The sequence below is a fragment of the Rhinatrema bivittatum genome, chromosome 6, assembly GCF_901001135.1.
Source record: "Rhinatrema bivittatum chromosome 6, aRhiBiv1.1, whole genome shotgun sequence".
In the NCBI taxonomy this organism is placed as follows: Eukaryota; Metazoa; Chordata; class Amphibia; order Gymnophiona; family Rhinatrematidae; genus Rhinatrema; species Rhinatrema bivittatum.
Window position 1 is genome coordinate 10,575,092 of NC_042620.1, and position 16,528 is coordinate 10,591,619.

The 16,528-nt window shown below is 48.3% G+C and overlaps 1 protein-coding gene across 3 annotated transcripts in view; it reads left to right on the forward strand.

Moving 5' to 3' along the window:
• Positions 1-16,528, forward strand: part of CFAP65 (cilia and flagella associated protein 65) — a 401,443-nt gene that overhangs the window by 305,896 nt on the left and 79,019 nt on the right. For 2 of the 3 annotated variants that reach the window (XM_029605027.1, XM_029605028.1), the window contains exons 25-26: positions 116-259; positions 9,702-9,818. In XM_029605027.1, the coding sequence (XP_029460887.1) occupies positions 116-259; positions 9,702-9,818 (261 nt within the window). The remainder of the gene's footprint in view (positions 1-115; positions 260-9,701; positions 9,819-16,528) is intronic. The other variant, XM_029605029.1, reaches the window with a different exon arrangement.

Below are 16,528 nucleotides of genomic sequence, written 5' to 3' on the forward strand. Positions count from 1 at the left end.
AATTTTGACCTGATGTGGACTGAAATACAAAAGGTTGATACAGCCATGATATAAGAACCTCTCCCAGTTCTGTGTTCAGAAAAACCTGACTTACCTCTGTCACATTTCTCTTCAGGCAGCTGCCCTATCGAAACAAAAACTTCACTTTGGGAACATTCCAGTATTTTCTAGATCCACCCGGCTCCTTTTCCTGAACAATACCTCTGAAAATGAGGCCATCTATTTTAGTTGGATTGCAAGTTCCCCCAGTATCCAAAAGGTAAGTGCCCAGAGAGCAAGGCCATCTTTTATATCTGGAACACAGATGATAAATACTCAGAAGAAGGTGCTACCTTGTGTAGCTAACACTTCCTCTTCATCCAGGCAAGCCAGTCCACACCAGTGGGTTGTGCGCTCCAACCAGCAGGTGGAGACAGAGAACCCTCATACAGCTGTGCTCGGGCACCAGCCAGCCAGTTTTTCGCTGTCTCTGATCAGGTGGTGGATATGCATCCGTGCTTGTGGATCTTGGCCTGCCTCGATTGAACAGTTTGACCTCCTGTGGTGAAAACAGTAGCTCCCTCTTTCAGTTGAGTGTCTGAGAGCCAATCTCAGGAGACAAGCAAAAATAAAAAAGAACAGGCGTGAGGTGAAGGCTGCAGAAGAGATCCAGGAAGGTAAAGAGGCCTTGGGCTCCGCCCTGCTGCATAGTACTCTTCTTTGTCTGGTCCCGCCTTCTTCCCTCTACTCTCTACCTGCCTTTCTTATTTTGCCAGTTTTGTCTATGGAAAGTTTATTGAAAAAAAAAGTGTGCGCATCGAGCAGTGCTGGGATCGTTTGCAGGCCGGGCAGCAGACAGCTGTGATCACAGTCACGCGATTCAGTAGGGCTGTGTGGCTAATTTTAGAACAGGCAAATCTTCAGCGGCAAAGCCGCATGCGGTAAGTGCCATTTTGATTGGCAGGAACTGCTAAGGCACGTGGTAGGACATATTTGCTCAGTTTTTAGAGGAAGGTGAAAGAATATAACATGGCCTTGGGGAAGTAGCATGGGAAGAAGCTCCACGTCTGCTCAGCATGCCATATGAGGGTTCTTAGTCCCAGGAGGTCCCTCATTGTGTGTCAAAAGTGTATGGAGGCCCAGGGGGATGTTTCTTCAGGGGGCTTTGTTCCTGCAGGGACCTCAGAGGCCAACGCTTTACAGTCTGAGGTTGTGACGGTGACTACTACCAGAGAGGCTGAGGTATCTTCCCTGCCTCCTCCTCTGCCAATCCCCTTGGGAGTGGACTCCGAGAGGGTTTTGCCTACCCTGGGGTTAGGGGTTAGGGAGACAAAGTAATCAAGACGGCAAAAAGTCAAGCGGAAGAAAGGATTGCCAAAGAGATTAAGAGAGGTGACAAAACATTTTTCAGATACATCAGTGAAAAGAGAAAAGTTCAAAGTGGTATAGTGAAACTGAAAAGTGAAAAGGATCAATGTGTGGAGAGAGACGAAGAAATGGCAGAAATATTAAACAAATACTTCAGTTCTGTGTTCACTAAAGAAGAACCTGGAGAAGGACCATTGCTAGTTAACAAACTAGAGGGGAATGGAGTAGATGTAACTCCATTTACAGTAGAGAATGTATGGGAGGAGCTGAGGAAACTGAAAGTAGACAAAGCCATGGGGCCTGATGAGGTTCATCCCAGGATACTGAGGGAGCTCAGAGATGCGCTGGCGGGTCCGCTGTGTGATCTGTTCAAAAGATCCCTAGAAACGGGAGTGGTGCCGAATGACTGGAGAAGAGCGGTGGTGATCCCGCTTCACAAGAGCGGAAACAGAGAAGAGGCTGGTAATTACAGACCGGTTAGCCTCACCTCGGTGGTGGGAAAAGTAATGGAGTCGCTGTTAAAAGAAGGAATGGTGAGCTATCTACAGTCGGAAGAATTGCTGGACCAGAGGCAGCATGGATTCACCAGGGGAAGATCCTGTCAGACTAATCTGATAGAATTTTTTGACTGGGTAACCAAGGAATTGGATCAAGGAAGAGCGCTCGATGTCATCTACTTGGACTTCAGCAAAGCTTTTGATACGGTTCCGCACAGGAGACTGGTGAACAAAATAAGAAGCTTAGGAGTGAGTGCCAAGGTGGTGACCTGGATTGCAAACTGATTGACGGACAGAAGACAATGTGTGATGGTAAATGGAACTTACTCTGAAGAGAGAGCGGTGTTGAGCGGAGTGCCGCAAGGGTCGGTGTTGGGACCGGTCCTGTTCAATATCTTAGTGAGCGACATTGCGGACAGGATAGAAGGTAAGGTTTGCCTTTTTGCGGATGACACTAAGATCTGCAACAGAGTGGACACGCCGGAAGGAGTGGAGAGAATGAGATGGGATTTAAGGAAACTGGAAGATATGGCAGCTGAGATTCAATGCCAAGAAGTGCAGAGTCATGCATATGGGATGTGGAAATCCGGAAGAACTGTATTCGATGGGGGGAGAAGGGCTGATGTGCACGGGGCAGGAGAGAGACCTTGGGGTGATAGTGTCTAATGATCTGAAGTCGGCGAAACAATGTGATAAGGCGATAGCTAAAGCCAGAAGAATGCTGGGCTGCATAGAGAGAGGAATATTGAGTAAGAAAAGGGAAGTGATTATCCCATTGTACAGGTTCTTGGTGAGGCCTCACCTGGAGTACTGTGTTCAGTTCTGGAGACCGTATCTCCGAAGGGACAGAGACAGGATGGAGGCAGTCCAGAGAAGGGCGACCAAAAAGGTGGAGGGTCTTCATTGAATGACTTATGAGGAGAGATTGAAGAATCTAAATATGTACACCCTGGAGGAAAGGAGGAGTAGGGGTGATATGATACAGACTTTCAGATACTTGAAAGGTTTTAATGATCCAAAGACAACGTCAAACCTTTTCCGTTGCAAAAAAATCAGCAGAACCAGGGGTCACGATTTAAAACTCCAGGGAGGAAGACTCAGAACCAATGTCAGGAAGTATTTCTTCATGGAGAGGGTGGTGGATGCCTGGAACACCCTTCCGGAGAAAGTGGTGAAGACCAAAACTGTGAAGGATTTCAAAGGGGCGTGGGATAAATATTGTGGATCCATAAAGTCTAGAGGATGTGAATGAAGAGAAGAGGCATCATAAGTCGCTTATCATGGCTAGAGCAAAAGAAACAAGTTATCCCCAATGGTTTCCGCAGGATTTTCTATAGCTCTTATAAGAGCCCTGAGGTCACCCGCGAAAATATCCATCAACAACATTATATGCTGTAGAACCAAACAACGTAAACAGTAACCATGACATTTGCAATGGATTGCCCCTTCCCTTAAGCCTGTGAACGGAAAGAGAACTGGCTCTCAAACCCCATAGTCTTGTGCTGAGCATCGGTGAATCAAAGGAAAATGCCTTCTCATTCAGCCATCAGCCGCGGAAGACTCCCGAATGTTCCCAAAATCTTTTCTGCCTCAGCCAGGCAGTCTGCTTAGAAAACCTTGCCGTTTAGCCACACTCGCAGACGTGCTGGAAACAATAAGGAGAACTGGTCATTCTTGCAAACCAACCCTGAGCAAGCCAGTGCTGCCACCTGCGCTGAAAAATCCCTGGACCAGTAGCACTTTGTCATTCTAGTACATGAGGTCACTCTTCTCGGATATGGAATTTGTGGCCCATTTCAGCAACCGAGCAATAAAAATCCTCGGAGTGTCCAGTGTGGCCGTTTCGGCCCTATGCAGTGTGCGCATTCCACAATCCCTTCCCCTCCAACCCTTCAGCTGCAAATGCTTGCGGCAATCATTTCTCCAACCCCGCAACCACTTCCGAGCCTGCGATCTCCTCTGGGAAACCCAATTGTTTCTCCTTGAGTGGTTCTCGAGGTCAACGATTTTCTCAGCCCGCTGAGCCACTAATTTGCACGCCTCCTGCAACTGCATCACAATAGCCGTGTTGCCGTCTTCCAAGATAGAAACTCTGTTCTCAGTTTCAGTAACCCATTTGCCCACATCCTGAAGTGAAGATTTCAGCTCTGCAAAGTTCTCATCAGTTTTGTTAAAGCGGCTCTCTACAGCCGAGACGACCAAGTCATGTTGCTGAGCACCATACATTTATCTATATATCCCAAGAATCCACAAATAAATCAGTGACCTGAAAATGAAATAGGGCTTGTGAGTTAAAAGGAGGGATAGCACCCGAAGCACCGTCTTAGGATCCCCCTCCTGCATTCACCGCATCATGTGACCTCCTCTACCTGAAAGGTTTTAATGAAGCACAAACTTTCAACCTTTTCCATTGGAAAGCAGACAGTAGAACAAAGGTCACGAAATGAAACTCCAGGGGACGATGTCTCGGAACCAACATCAGGAAATATTTCTTCATGGAGAGGATGGTGGATGCCTGGAAGAGGTGGTGAGGACAAAAACAGTAAACAAATTTAAAAAAGCATGGGATAAACACCGTGGATCCCTAAAGGCTAGACCATGGACATGGAAGAAAAGGATGCATGGGAGTAATCTGAATGGTTTCAGCAGTTACTACCCTTGACCAATTAACTTTTATGATTTTGACACAGTTGCAACATTGCTCTCTGCTTCAATGGCAGGGGTAAAAGAGGAACTGGATTCAGACAACAGCCAACACTGGGCCCTGACTTTTACAGTCCAGGGTACTGATACACAGACATTAGGGGAAAAGTGTAGGATTGCTTCTATGGCGAAGTCCAAAAGCAAAGCACGATCAAGCAGAATTGTCTTGAATTATCAAGGAGGTGGCTCACCCAGTGACATTTTTGCTAGCTTTAATTTTGTTATGGGTTTGGCAGCTGCTTAGTTTTGATTGTAAATATTACTACCCTTGACATGAAGCTTGGGGGTAACCTCCACAGAGCGGCAGTTATTACCTTTAACAAAAACATGGGGTAGTTTCATGGACCCTTGGCCTGAGGTGGGAGTTGACGCTACCTGAGGGGTTGGGCCCGACAGGTCCCCACCGTCGGGAGGCAAGGTTGATTGGAAGCAAGGGCAACAGGACCACGGCTGTGGCCTAAGAGAGAGGAGGTATAGAAAAACTGCCTGCGTCACAGCCATATGATCGCAGGCGCCTGCACTGTAACAGTACTGCGGGGTGCCCCGAGGAGTGGGGACAGAGAGAGTCCGTTCAATGATATTGCAGTGCTGGGCAGGTCTGGAGAGAGGATGTACCAGAGGAAGGATCTCCAATGCAGAAGCGCGCAGGGCAGGCCCCGAGGAACGGGGAGCGCAGAGACAGACCCCTGATGTGATAATGCTGAGGCTGCCCCAGGGAGTGGGGAAGCGTGGAGACAGGATCTCTGGAGTAGAAATGCTGAGGCTACCCCGAGGGGGCGGGGAAACGTGGAGACAGGATCTCTGGAGTAGAAATGCTGAGGCTACCCCGAGGGGGCGGGGAAGCGTGGAGAAAGTGTCTCTGGAGTAGAAATGCTGAGGCTACCCCGAGGGGGCGGGGAAGCGTGGAGACAGGATCTCTGGAGTAGAAATGCTGAGGCTACCCCGAGGGGGCGGGGAAGCGTGGAGACAGGATCTCTGGCGTAATGCTGAGGCTACCCCGAGGGGGCGGGAAAACATGGAGACAGGATCTCTGGAGTAGTAGCGCTGATGCTACCCCGAGGAGCGGGGAAGCGCGGAGACAGATTTCCAGGAATGGAAGCGTAGAGCAGGCCCCCGAGGAGCGGGTACCCAGTGCCAGAGTCCACAAACAGAGAGCAGAGATCCAAGGCAGGAGCCGCAGGTCCGGAGAACAGGAACAAGTACCAGAGGAGCTCAGGGAACTTGTTGCCAAGTTGGTTAGCGTAGGCCAAAGGAGGTGCTTAAATATCTCAGGCTTGTGATGTCATCAACCAGGGATGACCCTGGAGTTCCCGCCATTGGGCCTTTAAAGGGAGGACAGATGGCGCGCGCAAATGCCTAAGGAGGCCCGGAGTCAGAACGTTGGTCGGCAGCGTCCCAGCTGCCACGTGGGGCACGGACAGCCAGGAGGAATGTGGCGGTAGCAGATGGCCACAGCCGTGAGTTCACCAGGAGTGGAGAGCTAGGCATGACATGATGTGAGTTGGGTCAGCCACGGACGGCTGCGGCCGACAGTCATAACACTATCCTTAACAGAAGGCATGGGGGTAACCTGCATGGAGCAGCAGTTACTGCCCTTAACAGAAGGCATGGGGGTAACCTGCATGGAGCGGCAGTTACTGCCCTTAACAGAAACATGGGGGTAACCTGCATGGAGCGGCAGTTATTATCCTTAACAGAAACATGGGGGTAATCTGCACAGGGCAGCAGTTACTACCCTTAACAAAATGCATGGGGGTAATCTGCATAGAGTGGCAGTTACTACCCTTAACAGAATGCATGGGGGTAACCTGCATGGAGCGGCAGTTACTATCCTTAACAGAAGGCATGGGGGTAACCTGCATGGAGCGGCAGTTACTATCCTTAACAGAAGGCATGGGGGTAACCTGCATGGAGCGGCAGTTACTGCCCTTAAAAGAAAGCATGGGGATAACCTGCATGGAGCGGTGGTTAATACTTTTAACAGAAGGCTTGGGGGAAACCCACATGGAGCAGCAGTTACTACCCTTAACAGAAAGCATGGGGGTAACCTGCATGGAGCGGCAGTTACTACCCTTAACAGAAACATGGGGGTAACCTGCATGGAGCGGCAGTTATTATCCTTAACAGAAACATGGGGGTAATCTGCACAGGGCAGCAGTTACTACCCTTAACAAAATGCATGGGGGTAATCTGCATAGAGTGGCAGTTACTACCCTTAACAGAATGCATGGGGGTAACCTGCATGGAGCGGCAGTTACTATCCTTAACAGAAGGCATGGGGGTAACCTGCATGGAGCGGCAGTTACTATCCTTAACAGAAGGCATGGGGGTAACCTGCATGGAGTGGCAGTTACTGCCCTTAAAAGAAAGCATGGGGATAACCTGCATGGAGCGGTGGTTAATACTTTTAACAGAAGGCTTGGGGGAAACCCACATGGAGCAGCAGTTACTACCCTTAACAGAAAGCATGGGGGTAACCTGCATGGAGCGGCAGTTACTACCCTTAACAGAAAGCATGGGGGTAACCTGCATGGAGCGGCAGTTACTGCCCTTAACAGAAGGCATGGGGGCAACCTGCATGGAGCGGCAGTTACTGCCCTTAACAGAAACATGGGGTAACCTGCATGGAGCGGCAGTTACTACCCTTAACAGAAGGCATGGGGGTAACCTGCATGGAGCGGCAGTTACTGCCCTTAACAGAAACATGGGGGTAACCTGCATGGAGCGGCAGTTACTGCCCTTAACAGAAGGCATGGGGGCAACCTGCATGGAGCGGCAGTTACTATCCTTAACAGAAACATGGGGGTAACCTGCACGGAGCGGCAGTTACTACCCTTAACAGAATGCAAAGAGGTAACTAGCATGGAGCGCAGTTACTACCATAAGGGCAAACTGGATGGACTATTTTGCCTTTTTCTGCCATTATTACTATGTATATAAAAGCTGCAAAATAAATAAATAAAATCATTACAACCTGCCAATAAATATCAGCTAGTAGTTCAAGAGGTTCGCCTGCAGGATTCATGTAATTGAGCTTTCTCTGTTGCTGCTCCTTGCTTGTGGAACAGGTTAGCTGAGATATTACGTTTTTGAGTCTGTTCTTCAGGTATTTAGAATGTCTTTTTAGGCAATGTAATTTAAGCAAGCCTTTTTATCTTGCTCATCTAATTAAGTTTTAACCTGTTATGATGGAAGATTCAGATTTTAATTTATTGTATTGTCTGTGATTTTATGTGTGTTGATTTGTAATCCACATTAGAGATAATGGAACTTGCAGCATAGAATCACTTTTTTTTAAAACTGTTTATTTAACCCTCCCTACAACACTTACAGAGGCAATATCAGCACACAAAGTACCATAAATCAACAGACATCTGCTTTACAAAAGGAATATTAATACAAGCGACACTTCATTCCCAGCGAGACGGACCTGGTAGCTAGCCAGCTCGAATGTGAGGGAGAAAGTTAGCATCTAGATCTTGTAACACTAATATCCATATATAGTAGTATAGGGACACTTAATCGGGGATTTGCCAAACCTCAATATGACCAATATCTTGACAAGATTGCATCACAGAATTTTACATTTCATCTTAACAGATACATGAGCTTCTCCACCAAGGCGATCTCGTGCACCTACTGGTGCCACCTTGCCAGTGTAGGTGTGGATTTCCACAGTGGTAATCGTGAATCTGCCTGTGTGAATTAACTGGTTCACCAGTAAGCATTTAGAAGTTGCCATTAACAGAAGCACTTTTAAATAAATAAATAAGTACATGCATACATAGCATCCACTAGAAAAGCAGCTCCTGACTCCAGAAAGGGAGTTGCTTCACCCACCACAGCAGTGCCTGAGCCACGTAACCACCACAGATATCAATCTGCACTATCAGCACCGTGGATGTGAAGGCATGCTTCAACAACGCCTCAGCTTTCCTATCCCCAGGGTCTTTGAGGGCAGCAGAACCCTCTACTAGGATAGTTGCCTTCTTGGTTACTGTTGAAACTAAGGCGTCAACGCTTGGAATCCGAAAAAGACCGTGAATAGCGTTCAGTGGCAGAGGGTAAAGCTTTCTCTTTAGACCAGTCTCAGGGGATTGCCACTGCATCAGAAGCAGAGCCTCCACTTTTCAATGCAGGGAAAAACTTTAGAGGTCTTACGAACTCCCTGCGGAATAGGATCCCACCCAGGGGCTTCCAACAGCTTAGAGTCCCACATTCTGAGGGAGGTTGCTCCCTGAGAAATTCCATCCCCGTATCATTGGTATCCTCTAAAGTTAATTCTCCTTCCTCTAAGAAATTACAACTTTTCAGGAAATAGGTGGCACAATAACAGTTGCCTGTGAGAGGACTCTGACCCATGGAGATAAAGTCTAGTGCAGAAAACAAAAGACTTCTGGAGAAAATGCATTTGTGTTCGAGCGGCAGGGGCCTGCAGGGGATACCACATGTCCCACAGTGTTGTCCATGCTCAACAGTCAATCTCCCATGGCCAGAGAGAACTGCATGGGAAAGAGAGCAGAGGCAGGAGAGAAGGGTCATTCCCCCCCACCACAACCCTCGCAGATTCAGGGACTTACTCTCTGTTCCTGAGCTTTACTTCAGCCCTGTCTGAAACTTCCCCTGTTTAACTTTTTATTAACCAACACTTTAACAAAACTTGAAAATGAAGGGAAAGGAGCAGAAAAGTGTGTGTGTGATAAGATAGTTTTACCAGAGGATTCTCCTGAAACTCTGTCACTCTCTGGGGTTGGGAGTTTACTGACGGCTGGGCTGGCTGAAGTGAGGAACCAGGACCTCGGCCCATACGGGCCCAGCCAGAATAGAAACCTGCTGTAGCAGTAGCAGAACGCCCTGCCATCTGCTGGAGACAGAGAATACTGCAGCACCACAAGGACCAGTACAAATGTTGTAGAAAAAGGGGTGTCCTTTGTCTCCGTCTGCTAGTAGGGGGAGTTAACCCGCTCGTCTGGGCTGGTGTAGCAGGATGATAGGGAAGAATGGGTTTTGTGCGCTTGCAAGTCTCCTGTGTAAAAGAAAGGACTTCGCATGGGTTCAGTGGGTCTGTCTCTAAGAGAGGAAGTGGATGCTAAGTGACGCACACCTTGCTTCTCTGGCAGGAATATGAAGATACTGGGCTGTTCTTTGTTGCAGATGCTGGATGTTAGCCCGCAGTCAGGCATCGTCCACGCTGGTGAGAGCGCACAATGTGTGGTGACACTCCTCGCTGCTGAGGACTCCATGTTTTACAGCCTCGATCTGATCTGTGAGGTGAGATGAGCTGGGCTGGGAGTGCCCTCATAGGCACTTCTTACTTTATTTCAGCATTTATAGCAGTGGGAGCTTACGTGGTTTCCTAAGGTCATTATGAGTGGCAGTGGCGCTGGCAGCGGTGGAATTTAAACCCTAATCACTTTGTTCTCACTCAGTGAGATCTCGAAAGCTTCCCAGCAGACTTCAGGTTTTTCTACTTAAAAGCGATTCTGCTGTTCACAGAAATTTGTTTATTTAAAGCAAAGGGAAATGAATTTTCTTTTGGGTTTGTTCTTTTTTTTCCCATAAGGAAGCAGATATCTGCTAATTAGGGGGTTTAGGTAGTGGGCTGTGATCCCTGAATTTACAGATAGGAAGTGTTTTTCGGATTTTACGCCTGAAGAAGGACTTGACTTATGGAGACTGCCTTTTAAGAAAGTGCTGTGTATGTGTGTGAGTATTAGGGCATGTGTGTTTCTGTAATGTGCATATGGATAAAGCATTTGAGCGTGTGTGTGCATGTGTGTGTGGCTATAATGTGTATATAGCAGATTTCAGATTCAGTTAACTTTACTGGCATGACGGCTTTCCATATATCGCCAAAGTAATACACGGGAAGGCCAAGATTCAGCACTACGTAGCCAGATAAGTAGTGACTTATCTGACAAAGGACAGCAGCTGAATATGCAGCTGTGATCAGCAGTCACCACCTAGCTGGGTAAGTACTTATCCGATTGAGGAGGTAGCTAGATAAGTAGTGGCAGAATGTGGGCAGATCAGGGAAGAGCTATTTATCTGGTTAACTTAGCCGGATAAATGCCAATATTCACACTTATCGGGTTAAGTTAACAGGGTAAGTTAGACAGGTCTAAAGTTAGCCACATAAGACTTATCTGGCTAACTAGCAACTTTTCTGGGAATAACCATGTCGCAGAATATCCTGTGCGAGTTAGGCAGATAAGTCTTATCCAGTTATGTCTGAATATCAGGCCCAGAATGATTAAAACAAAGCGGTAAGAAAAGAAAGGAAAATTTACAAAATAATAAATGAAACAGAGTAACTGTTACAGTCAGTACAGCATGAGAGGCATGTCTCTGGAGGAGTAGCAGGCTGCAAGCCCGGGTTCAAATCCCACCGATCTTCTTGTGACCTTGGGCAAGTCACTTTACCCTCCGAAGACTCAGGTACAAAATGACAGCTAAATGCCGTAAGCCAAGATGTTTTCACAGGAGGGGTCACACTACCACAGGACAGGGCAGTTTCACCGAGATAGAGGCCCCTCCCTCAAAAAAGCATCGCGGCTGTATTGTCATGTTGGTTTTCTTCTGGGCAAAACCCCACGGGACAAAACAACACAGCATTGGCCCTCTAGGCGTGATGGCGGCCCCCAGAGCTCGGGACCGCCATCACCTTAAGGGGCCATGTATCTAAAAAAACAAAAGCCTGCTCAAAACTAAAAAAAAGGGGTGGAAGGGTCAAAGCTCGAGGTGGCCCCGCGATGCCAAGTTAGAAATAGATCACGATGGTGGCCCCTCCAAGCTTGTCAGAAAACCATAAAGGTCTATCTTTCAATTCTATAATGTACTGACAGGTCTCCCGCTTCCTCCCCTGATAATAAAATAATGGTCCCAGCAACCCTGCCCCTCCACCCTAGGATCCCCCCAGTGTTAGCAAACCTCTCCCGCATCTGCACCCGCTAACCTCTGAAAACAAGAAAGGATCCAGCTTGGGGGCCCGAGGCGACCCCTAGCCCCAGTCTGAGCTTACCCTAGTCACTGGTACCCGGATCTTGTCCCCGTCATGCGACTGAGGCAAGGCCAGGTCAGGGGCATCCTGGGCCCCAGTGCTGGATTCCTTTTTGTTTTTGGAGGTTAGGGGGCGTGGGAGAGTGGGGGTTCTCCACTAGACCCCAACAAGGTTTTCTAACACCTGGGGGGGAGGGGGAGGGTTACGGGGACCCTATACCTCAACAATTACTTTATCATCATGGGGGGTGGGAGGAAGGGGGACCTACTGTCGTCACGCTATGATCTATTTTTAACTTGGTGTGCTGGGACCACCTTGAGTGGGGACCCTCAATGAGGAGGGGGTCAGCTTTGACAGCACCCCCCCCCCCCCACACACACCTTTTTTGATTTTCCGCAGGTATTTTTTTTTTGTTTTGTATGGCCTTTCAAATCTGATGCGGGAGCCTCAGGACTCACGTTAGGGTCCGAGGCTTCCACGGTAGATTACAGTTTCCTCAAGAGGAGGTGTTAAATTATTACCTGCCTGACAACGCTCTAGGTTGGCCATGTACATGTTTTTAACATCAGATTGCCTATTCAGGAGCTGCTTTGCCTGGATTTGCAAAATTCATGCCTGCAAATCCCGTGCAAAGCAGCTCCTTGTAATAGGGGAGGGAATCTGGACAGGCTTAGGCAAAATATCAGGTGTATCGTGCGATCTACGCTGTTTAACGCTCGCTAGAGCCCTCCCGGGGCTTGATGCGCCTCCCAGTTAGATTAGGGGCGGCTGAAGGGAATCTGAAGGCACGGCATGGGGCAAAGGGGGTGGGGTCTCTTTGTAGCCTGGTCCTTTCGGGGACTTGAGATGCTGCGGAAGGAGGAGGAGCCGAGCGTCTGTGATAACTCAGCATTTCTAGGAAGCTGGCGACCCCCCCACATGTCCAGGAACCCTTCACCTGTCTCCCAGGTTTCCCCAGCATTTGCCCCTGGAGAAGTGGGGGATGGGTGAATAATAGGGGTCTGTGTGTGGCCTAGTGCAGGGGTATCGGGCGCTCCGGGTGAACCTTAGAGCTTTGTACCCTGCCCCCTTCCCAGCCCTCACCACACACAATAAAAACGTTGGCATTTAGAAGAACCAATTTTACAAAGTATCATTTTCTGAGATAAAAATATCACAACGGAGGAAGTGACGTCACCCCTCATGCGAGCAGCTTAACTCTGCTGCTCCGTGAGCACTGCGGGCCAAATCGCTGCAACCGCGCGATTTTTTTGATTTTTTTCTCCCTCCAACGCGGGCGTTTGGCAGTCGAAGGGATTCTGCCTTAAACGGAATGACGACCAAACGCAAAATCAGCGATCTCAAAAAGTTCTCCTACACCAGGGAAGCCGGCGAAAACAGCGGCGAAAATTCTAAAATGGCGGCGGAGCTCACGCTCTCGGAGGGTGAAGAGGGGGCACCTGCACTGCCGACTCCGGAAATTACGGAACCATTCCGAGATGAAATCAGAGGTTGGTTTATAGAACTGAGGCAGGACATTAAAAATTATAAAGCCGAAATCACTACTTTAATTGCTGACATGAAAGAAGACCATGCAGAGCTAGGCAGAAGGGTGGATGAGGCTGAGCTCCGGCTAGATACTCAGGGGGAGGGCTGGACTCAGATGCAACTCTGCCACCAGAATTTGCAAGCGATCTGCCAGACTTTAGCAGAAAAAGTGGAAGATATGGAGAACCGGAGCCGGAGAAATAATCTTCGGATACGAGGGGTCCCGGAAACGGAGGAGTATGGGGACTGCTTTGATGTGGTGCACAGAATAGCCGCTTTTCTCTGGGAAAGTGATGAAACCCTGAAGGACACCGCCATGCCTAATATTCTCCTGGATAGGGCGCATCGAGCGCTGGGACCGAAACTTGCCAATCGACCTAGAGACATAGTGGTTTGTTTCCACTCCTTTCCTTTAAAAGAGCAGCTTTTTACTATTTCCCGAAGCAAGCGCATGTGGCGTTGGGAGGATCAGGATATTGCTATCTTTGCTGATTTGTCCTCAGCCACTTTAAAAAAGCGTCAGGAATTTCGCTGTGTTACTACTAAGCTACAGGAGGCTAACATCCGGTACCGCTGGCTTTATCCTGGAGGAGTGTCCTTTATGATTCAGGGTACTACACACAGAGTCAAGACAGTTCTGGAGGCCAGCGCGATTCTGAAGGAGGCAGGTATCATTATTGCAGTACCACCCGTGGCGAAAGGAGCTGGTTCTACTTTGACCCAAATTGCGACTACAATCAACTCACAGCCTCGCTGGCAGCGCGTGTCCAAGGGGCGAAGACGGCTACAGAGGAATTCCTCTTTGACCGATCCTACGGCGGACACTGTGGACTAACTGAGTGTGGTTGCAATGCCTGCTGGACCTTTGTTCTGCTCGTTTGCAGGGACATAGGCGGTTCTTTTAAGTTTCATTCGCTGCCCGTCTAGGGGCCCTGAGGTCCTACGGCAGACACTGTGGAATGCCTGAGTTTGGTTGCAATGCATGCTGGACCTTTGTTCTGCTCCTTGGTAGGACAATAGGCGGTTACTTTAAGTTCAATTCGCAGCCCGTATAGGTGCCATGAGGAGTGACGACGATTTCCTCCATGTTCATTTGGAGCACAGGGTTTGTGCTTCTGGGTTTGATGGAGGGGGGGGGGTGGGGGGTTGGGGATCGGGGTAACGGCTTCTGATAATGAAGGTGATAAGGTTGCTCTCTATAAGCAAATGGATCCTGGGTGGGGGTTCCCTGGAGGAAGGTGGCAGGGTAGGGGGGAGGCTGTCCTCTCATGATTACTCTGAACTTTTTTTCTCTTAACACTAAAGGGCTGAATAGCCCAGGCAAGCGTAAATTATTGTTTAAGGAATTAGACCGGATGAAGGCTGAGGTGGTTTTCATTCAGGAAACCCACCTCCGCAAACGATATCTGGGCCTTATGAAACATCCTAAATTCCCTCATCAATATTGGGCGGCTGCTACTCCCTCCTCAAGGTATTCGGGGGTGGGAATTTTACTACACAAAGATGTTCACTTTGAATTTAAGGATCTTATAACAGACCCATCCGGCCGCATGGTCTTGGTAAAGCTTTCATTGGGGGGAGAAATCTTCTCTTTAGTCTCTGTATATGGGCCTACTACCCAGAAGGCAGATTTTTTTAGATCCCTGAATCACACTTTGGCTTCTCAAATAGAAGGAACTCTCATTATTGGTGGGGACTTTAATCTGACCCTGGACCCGGGCAAGGACACCTCTACCGGACACAGTGCGGACCCCAAGCTGGCTCGCGGGGCCCTTAAGGGTCTGATGGCCGAGATGGGCCTTTTGGATATTTGGCGCACTCGATTTCCAAAATCCAGAAACTATACGTTTTACTCAACCCCACATAATAGCTATTCAAGGATTGACATGTTCTTGGGTAGCAGAAGCCTCTTACCCCGGGTGACGAAAGCAGACATAGAGGCCATTGTGTGGTCAGATCATGCCCCCATTTGGTTTTCCTTACAACTTAAAGATTATGACCGAGGGGTACACTATTGGAAATTGAATGATTCTCTTCTCAACGATCCGGACTTTATTACACACATAGAACAAGAAATTCAAGATTATTTAGCATTTAATGATACTGGGGAGATGAGTGCTGGAACAATTTGGGAATGCCTAAAAGCAGTTTTACGAGGGAAATTTATAGCTAGAGCTTCTTATCTTAAACGGCAAAGAATAGCAGAACGGGAGAGATTAGTGCGACGATTGCAGGCGGTAGAGAATACTCATAAAAGGGACCCAACGAGAAAGGATATTCTTGCGTCCCTTGAGGCTGTGCGCACGCACATAGCGTCCCTAGATGCTGCTGCTATTGCGTTTCAGCTTGAACGGACTCAACAAAAATATTTTGAAGGCGACAATAAAGCGGGGAAACTACTGGCTCGCAAATTAAAACGCCGACAGGAGCAGGCGACCATTGTTAAAATTAAAAGTCAAGCGGGTACCATGTTAACCACTGGTATGGAGATCAGGCAGCGCTTTCAGCAATTTTATTCCGAATTGTACTCTGCTGATGGTCAGATACCACAGAGTGCCATAGACGAATATCTGGAGAATACAGACCTGATTACCTTAGAGCCTGCGCAGCGGTCTATCCTGGAAAAGGATATTTCCGAACTCGAGATTCAAAAGGTTATTCAAAACCTCAAACCTGGCAAATCACCTGGCCTGGATGGGTTTACGGGGCGGTTCTATAAGCAGTTTGCCCCACAACTTGCCCCTATCTTAGCTAAATTTTTCAAGTCCTTGAAGGACGGGCAGTCACTCTCAGCATCGGCGAATACGGCCGGTATAACGATCTTGACTAAACCTGGCAGGGATCCCGCGGTATGCGGGTCTTATCGACCGATATCTCTCATTAATATTGATTTAAAGATCCTTGCCAAGATATTAGCAAACCGGCTAAATGGGTTTTTGTCCCAGATAATTCATCCAGACCAGGCTGGCTTTATACCGGGCCGGCAGGCTAGTGATAATGTGCATAAGATATTGGATATGATCTGGTGTGTGAAACAACGTAGGATACCAGCCGTGGCTCTCTCGGTTGATGCCGAGAAAGCCTTTGATGTAGTTCATTGGCCCTATCTATTTACTTTATTACGCCGCTTGAATTTTGGGCCAAACTTTTTGCAGTGGTTACATCAACTTTACCAGAATCCCTTGGCGTGCGTAAAGGTTAATGGGGGGTATTCGCCCACCTTTCAGGTTCAGAGAGGCACACGACAGGGTTGCCCTCTGTCACCATTGTTATTCGCTATTTTTCTAGAACCTTTGGCCAATATCATTCGGCAGCACCCAGGAATTTCTGGGGTACAGGTAGGCGCCTTCTCCACGAAGATATCACTCTTCGCGGACGATATTCTGCTTTTGGTTACTGAACCGGAGCACTCACTTCCACTAGTTTCCCAAATTCTTCAGGCTTTTGGCAAGGT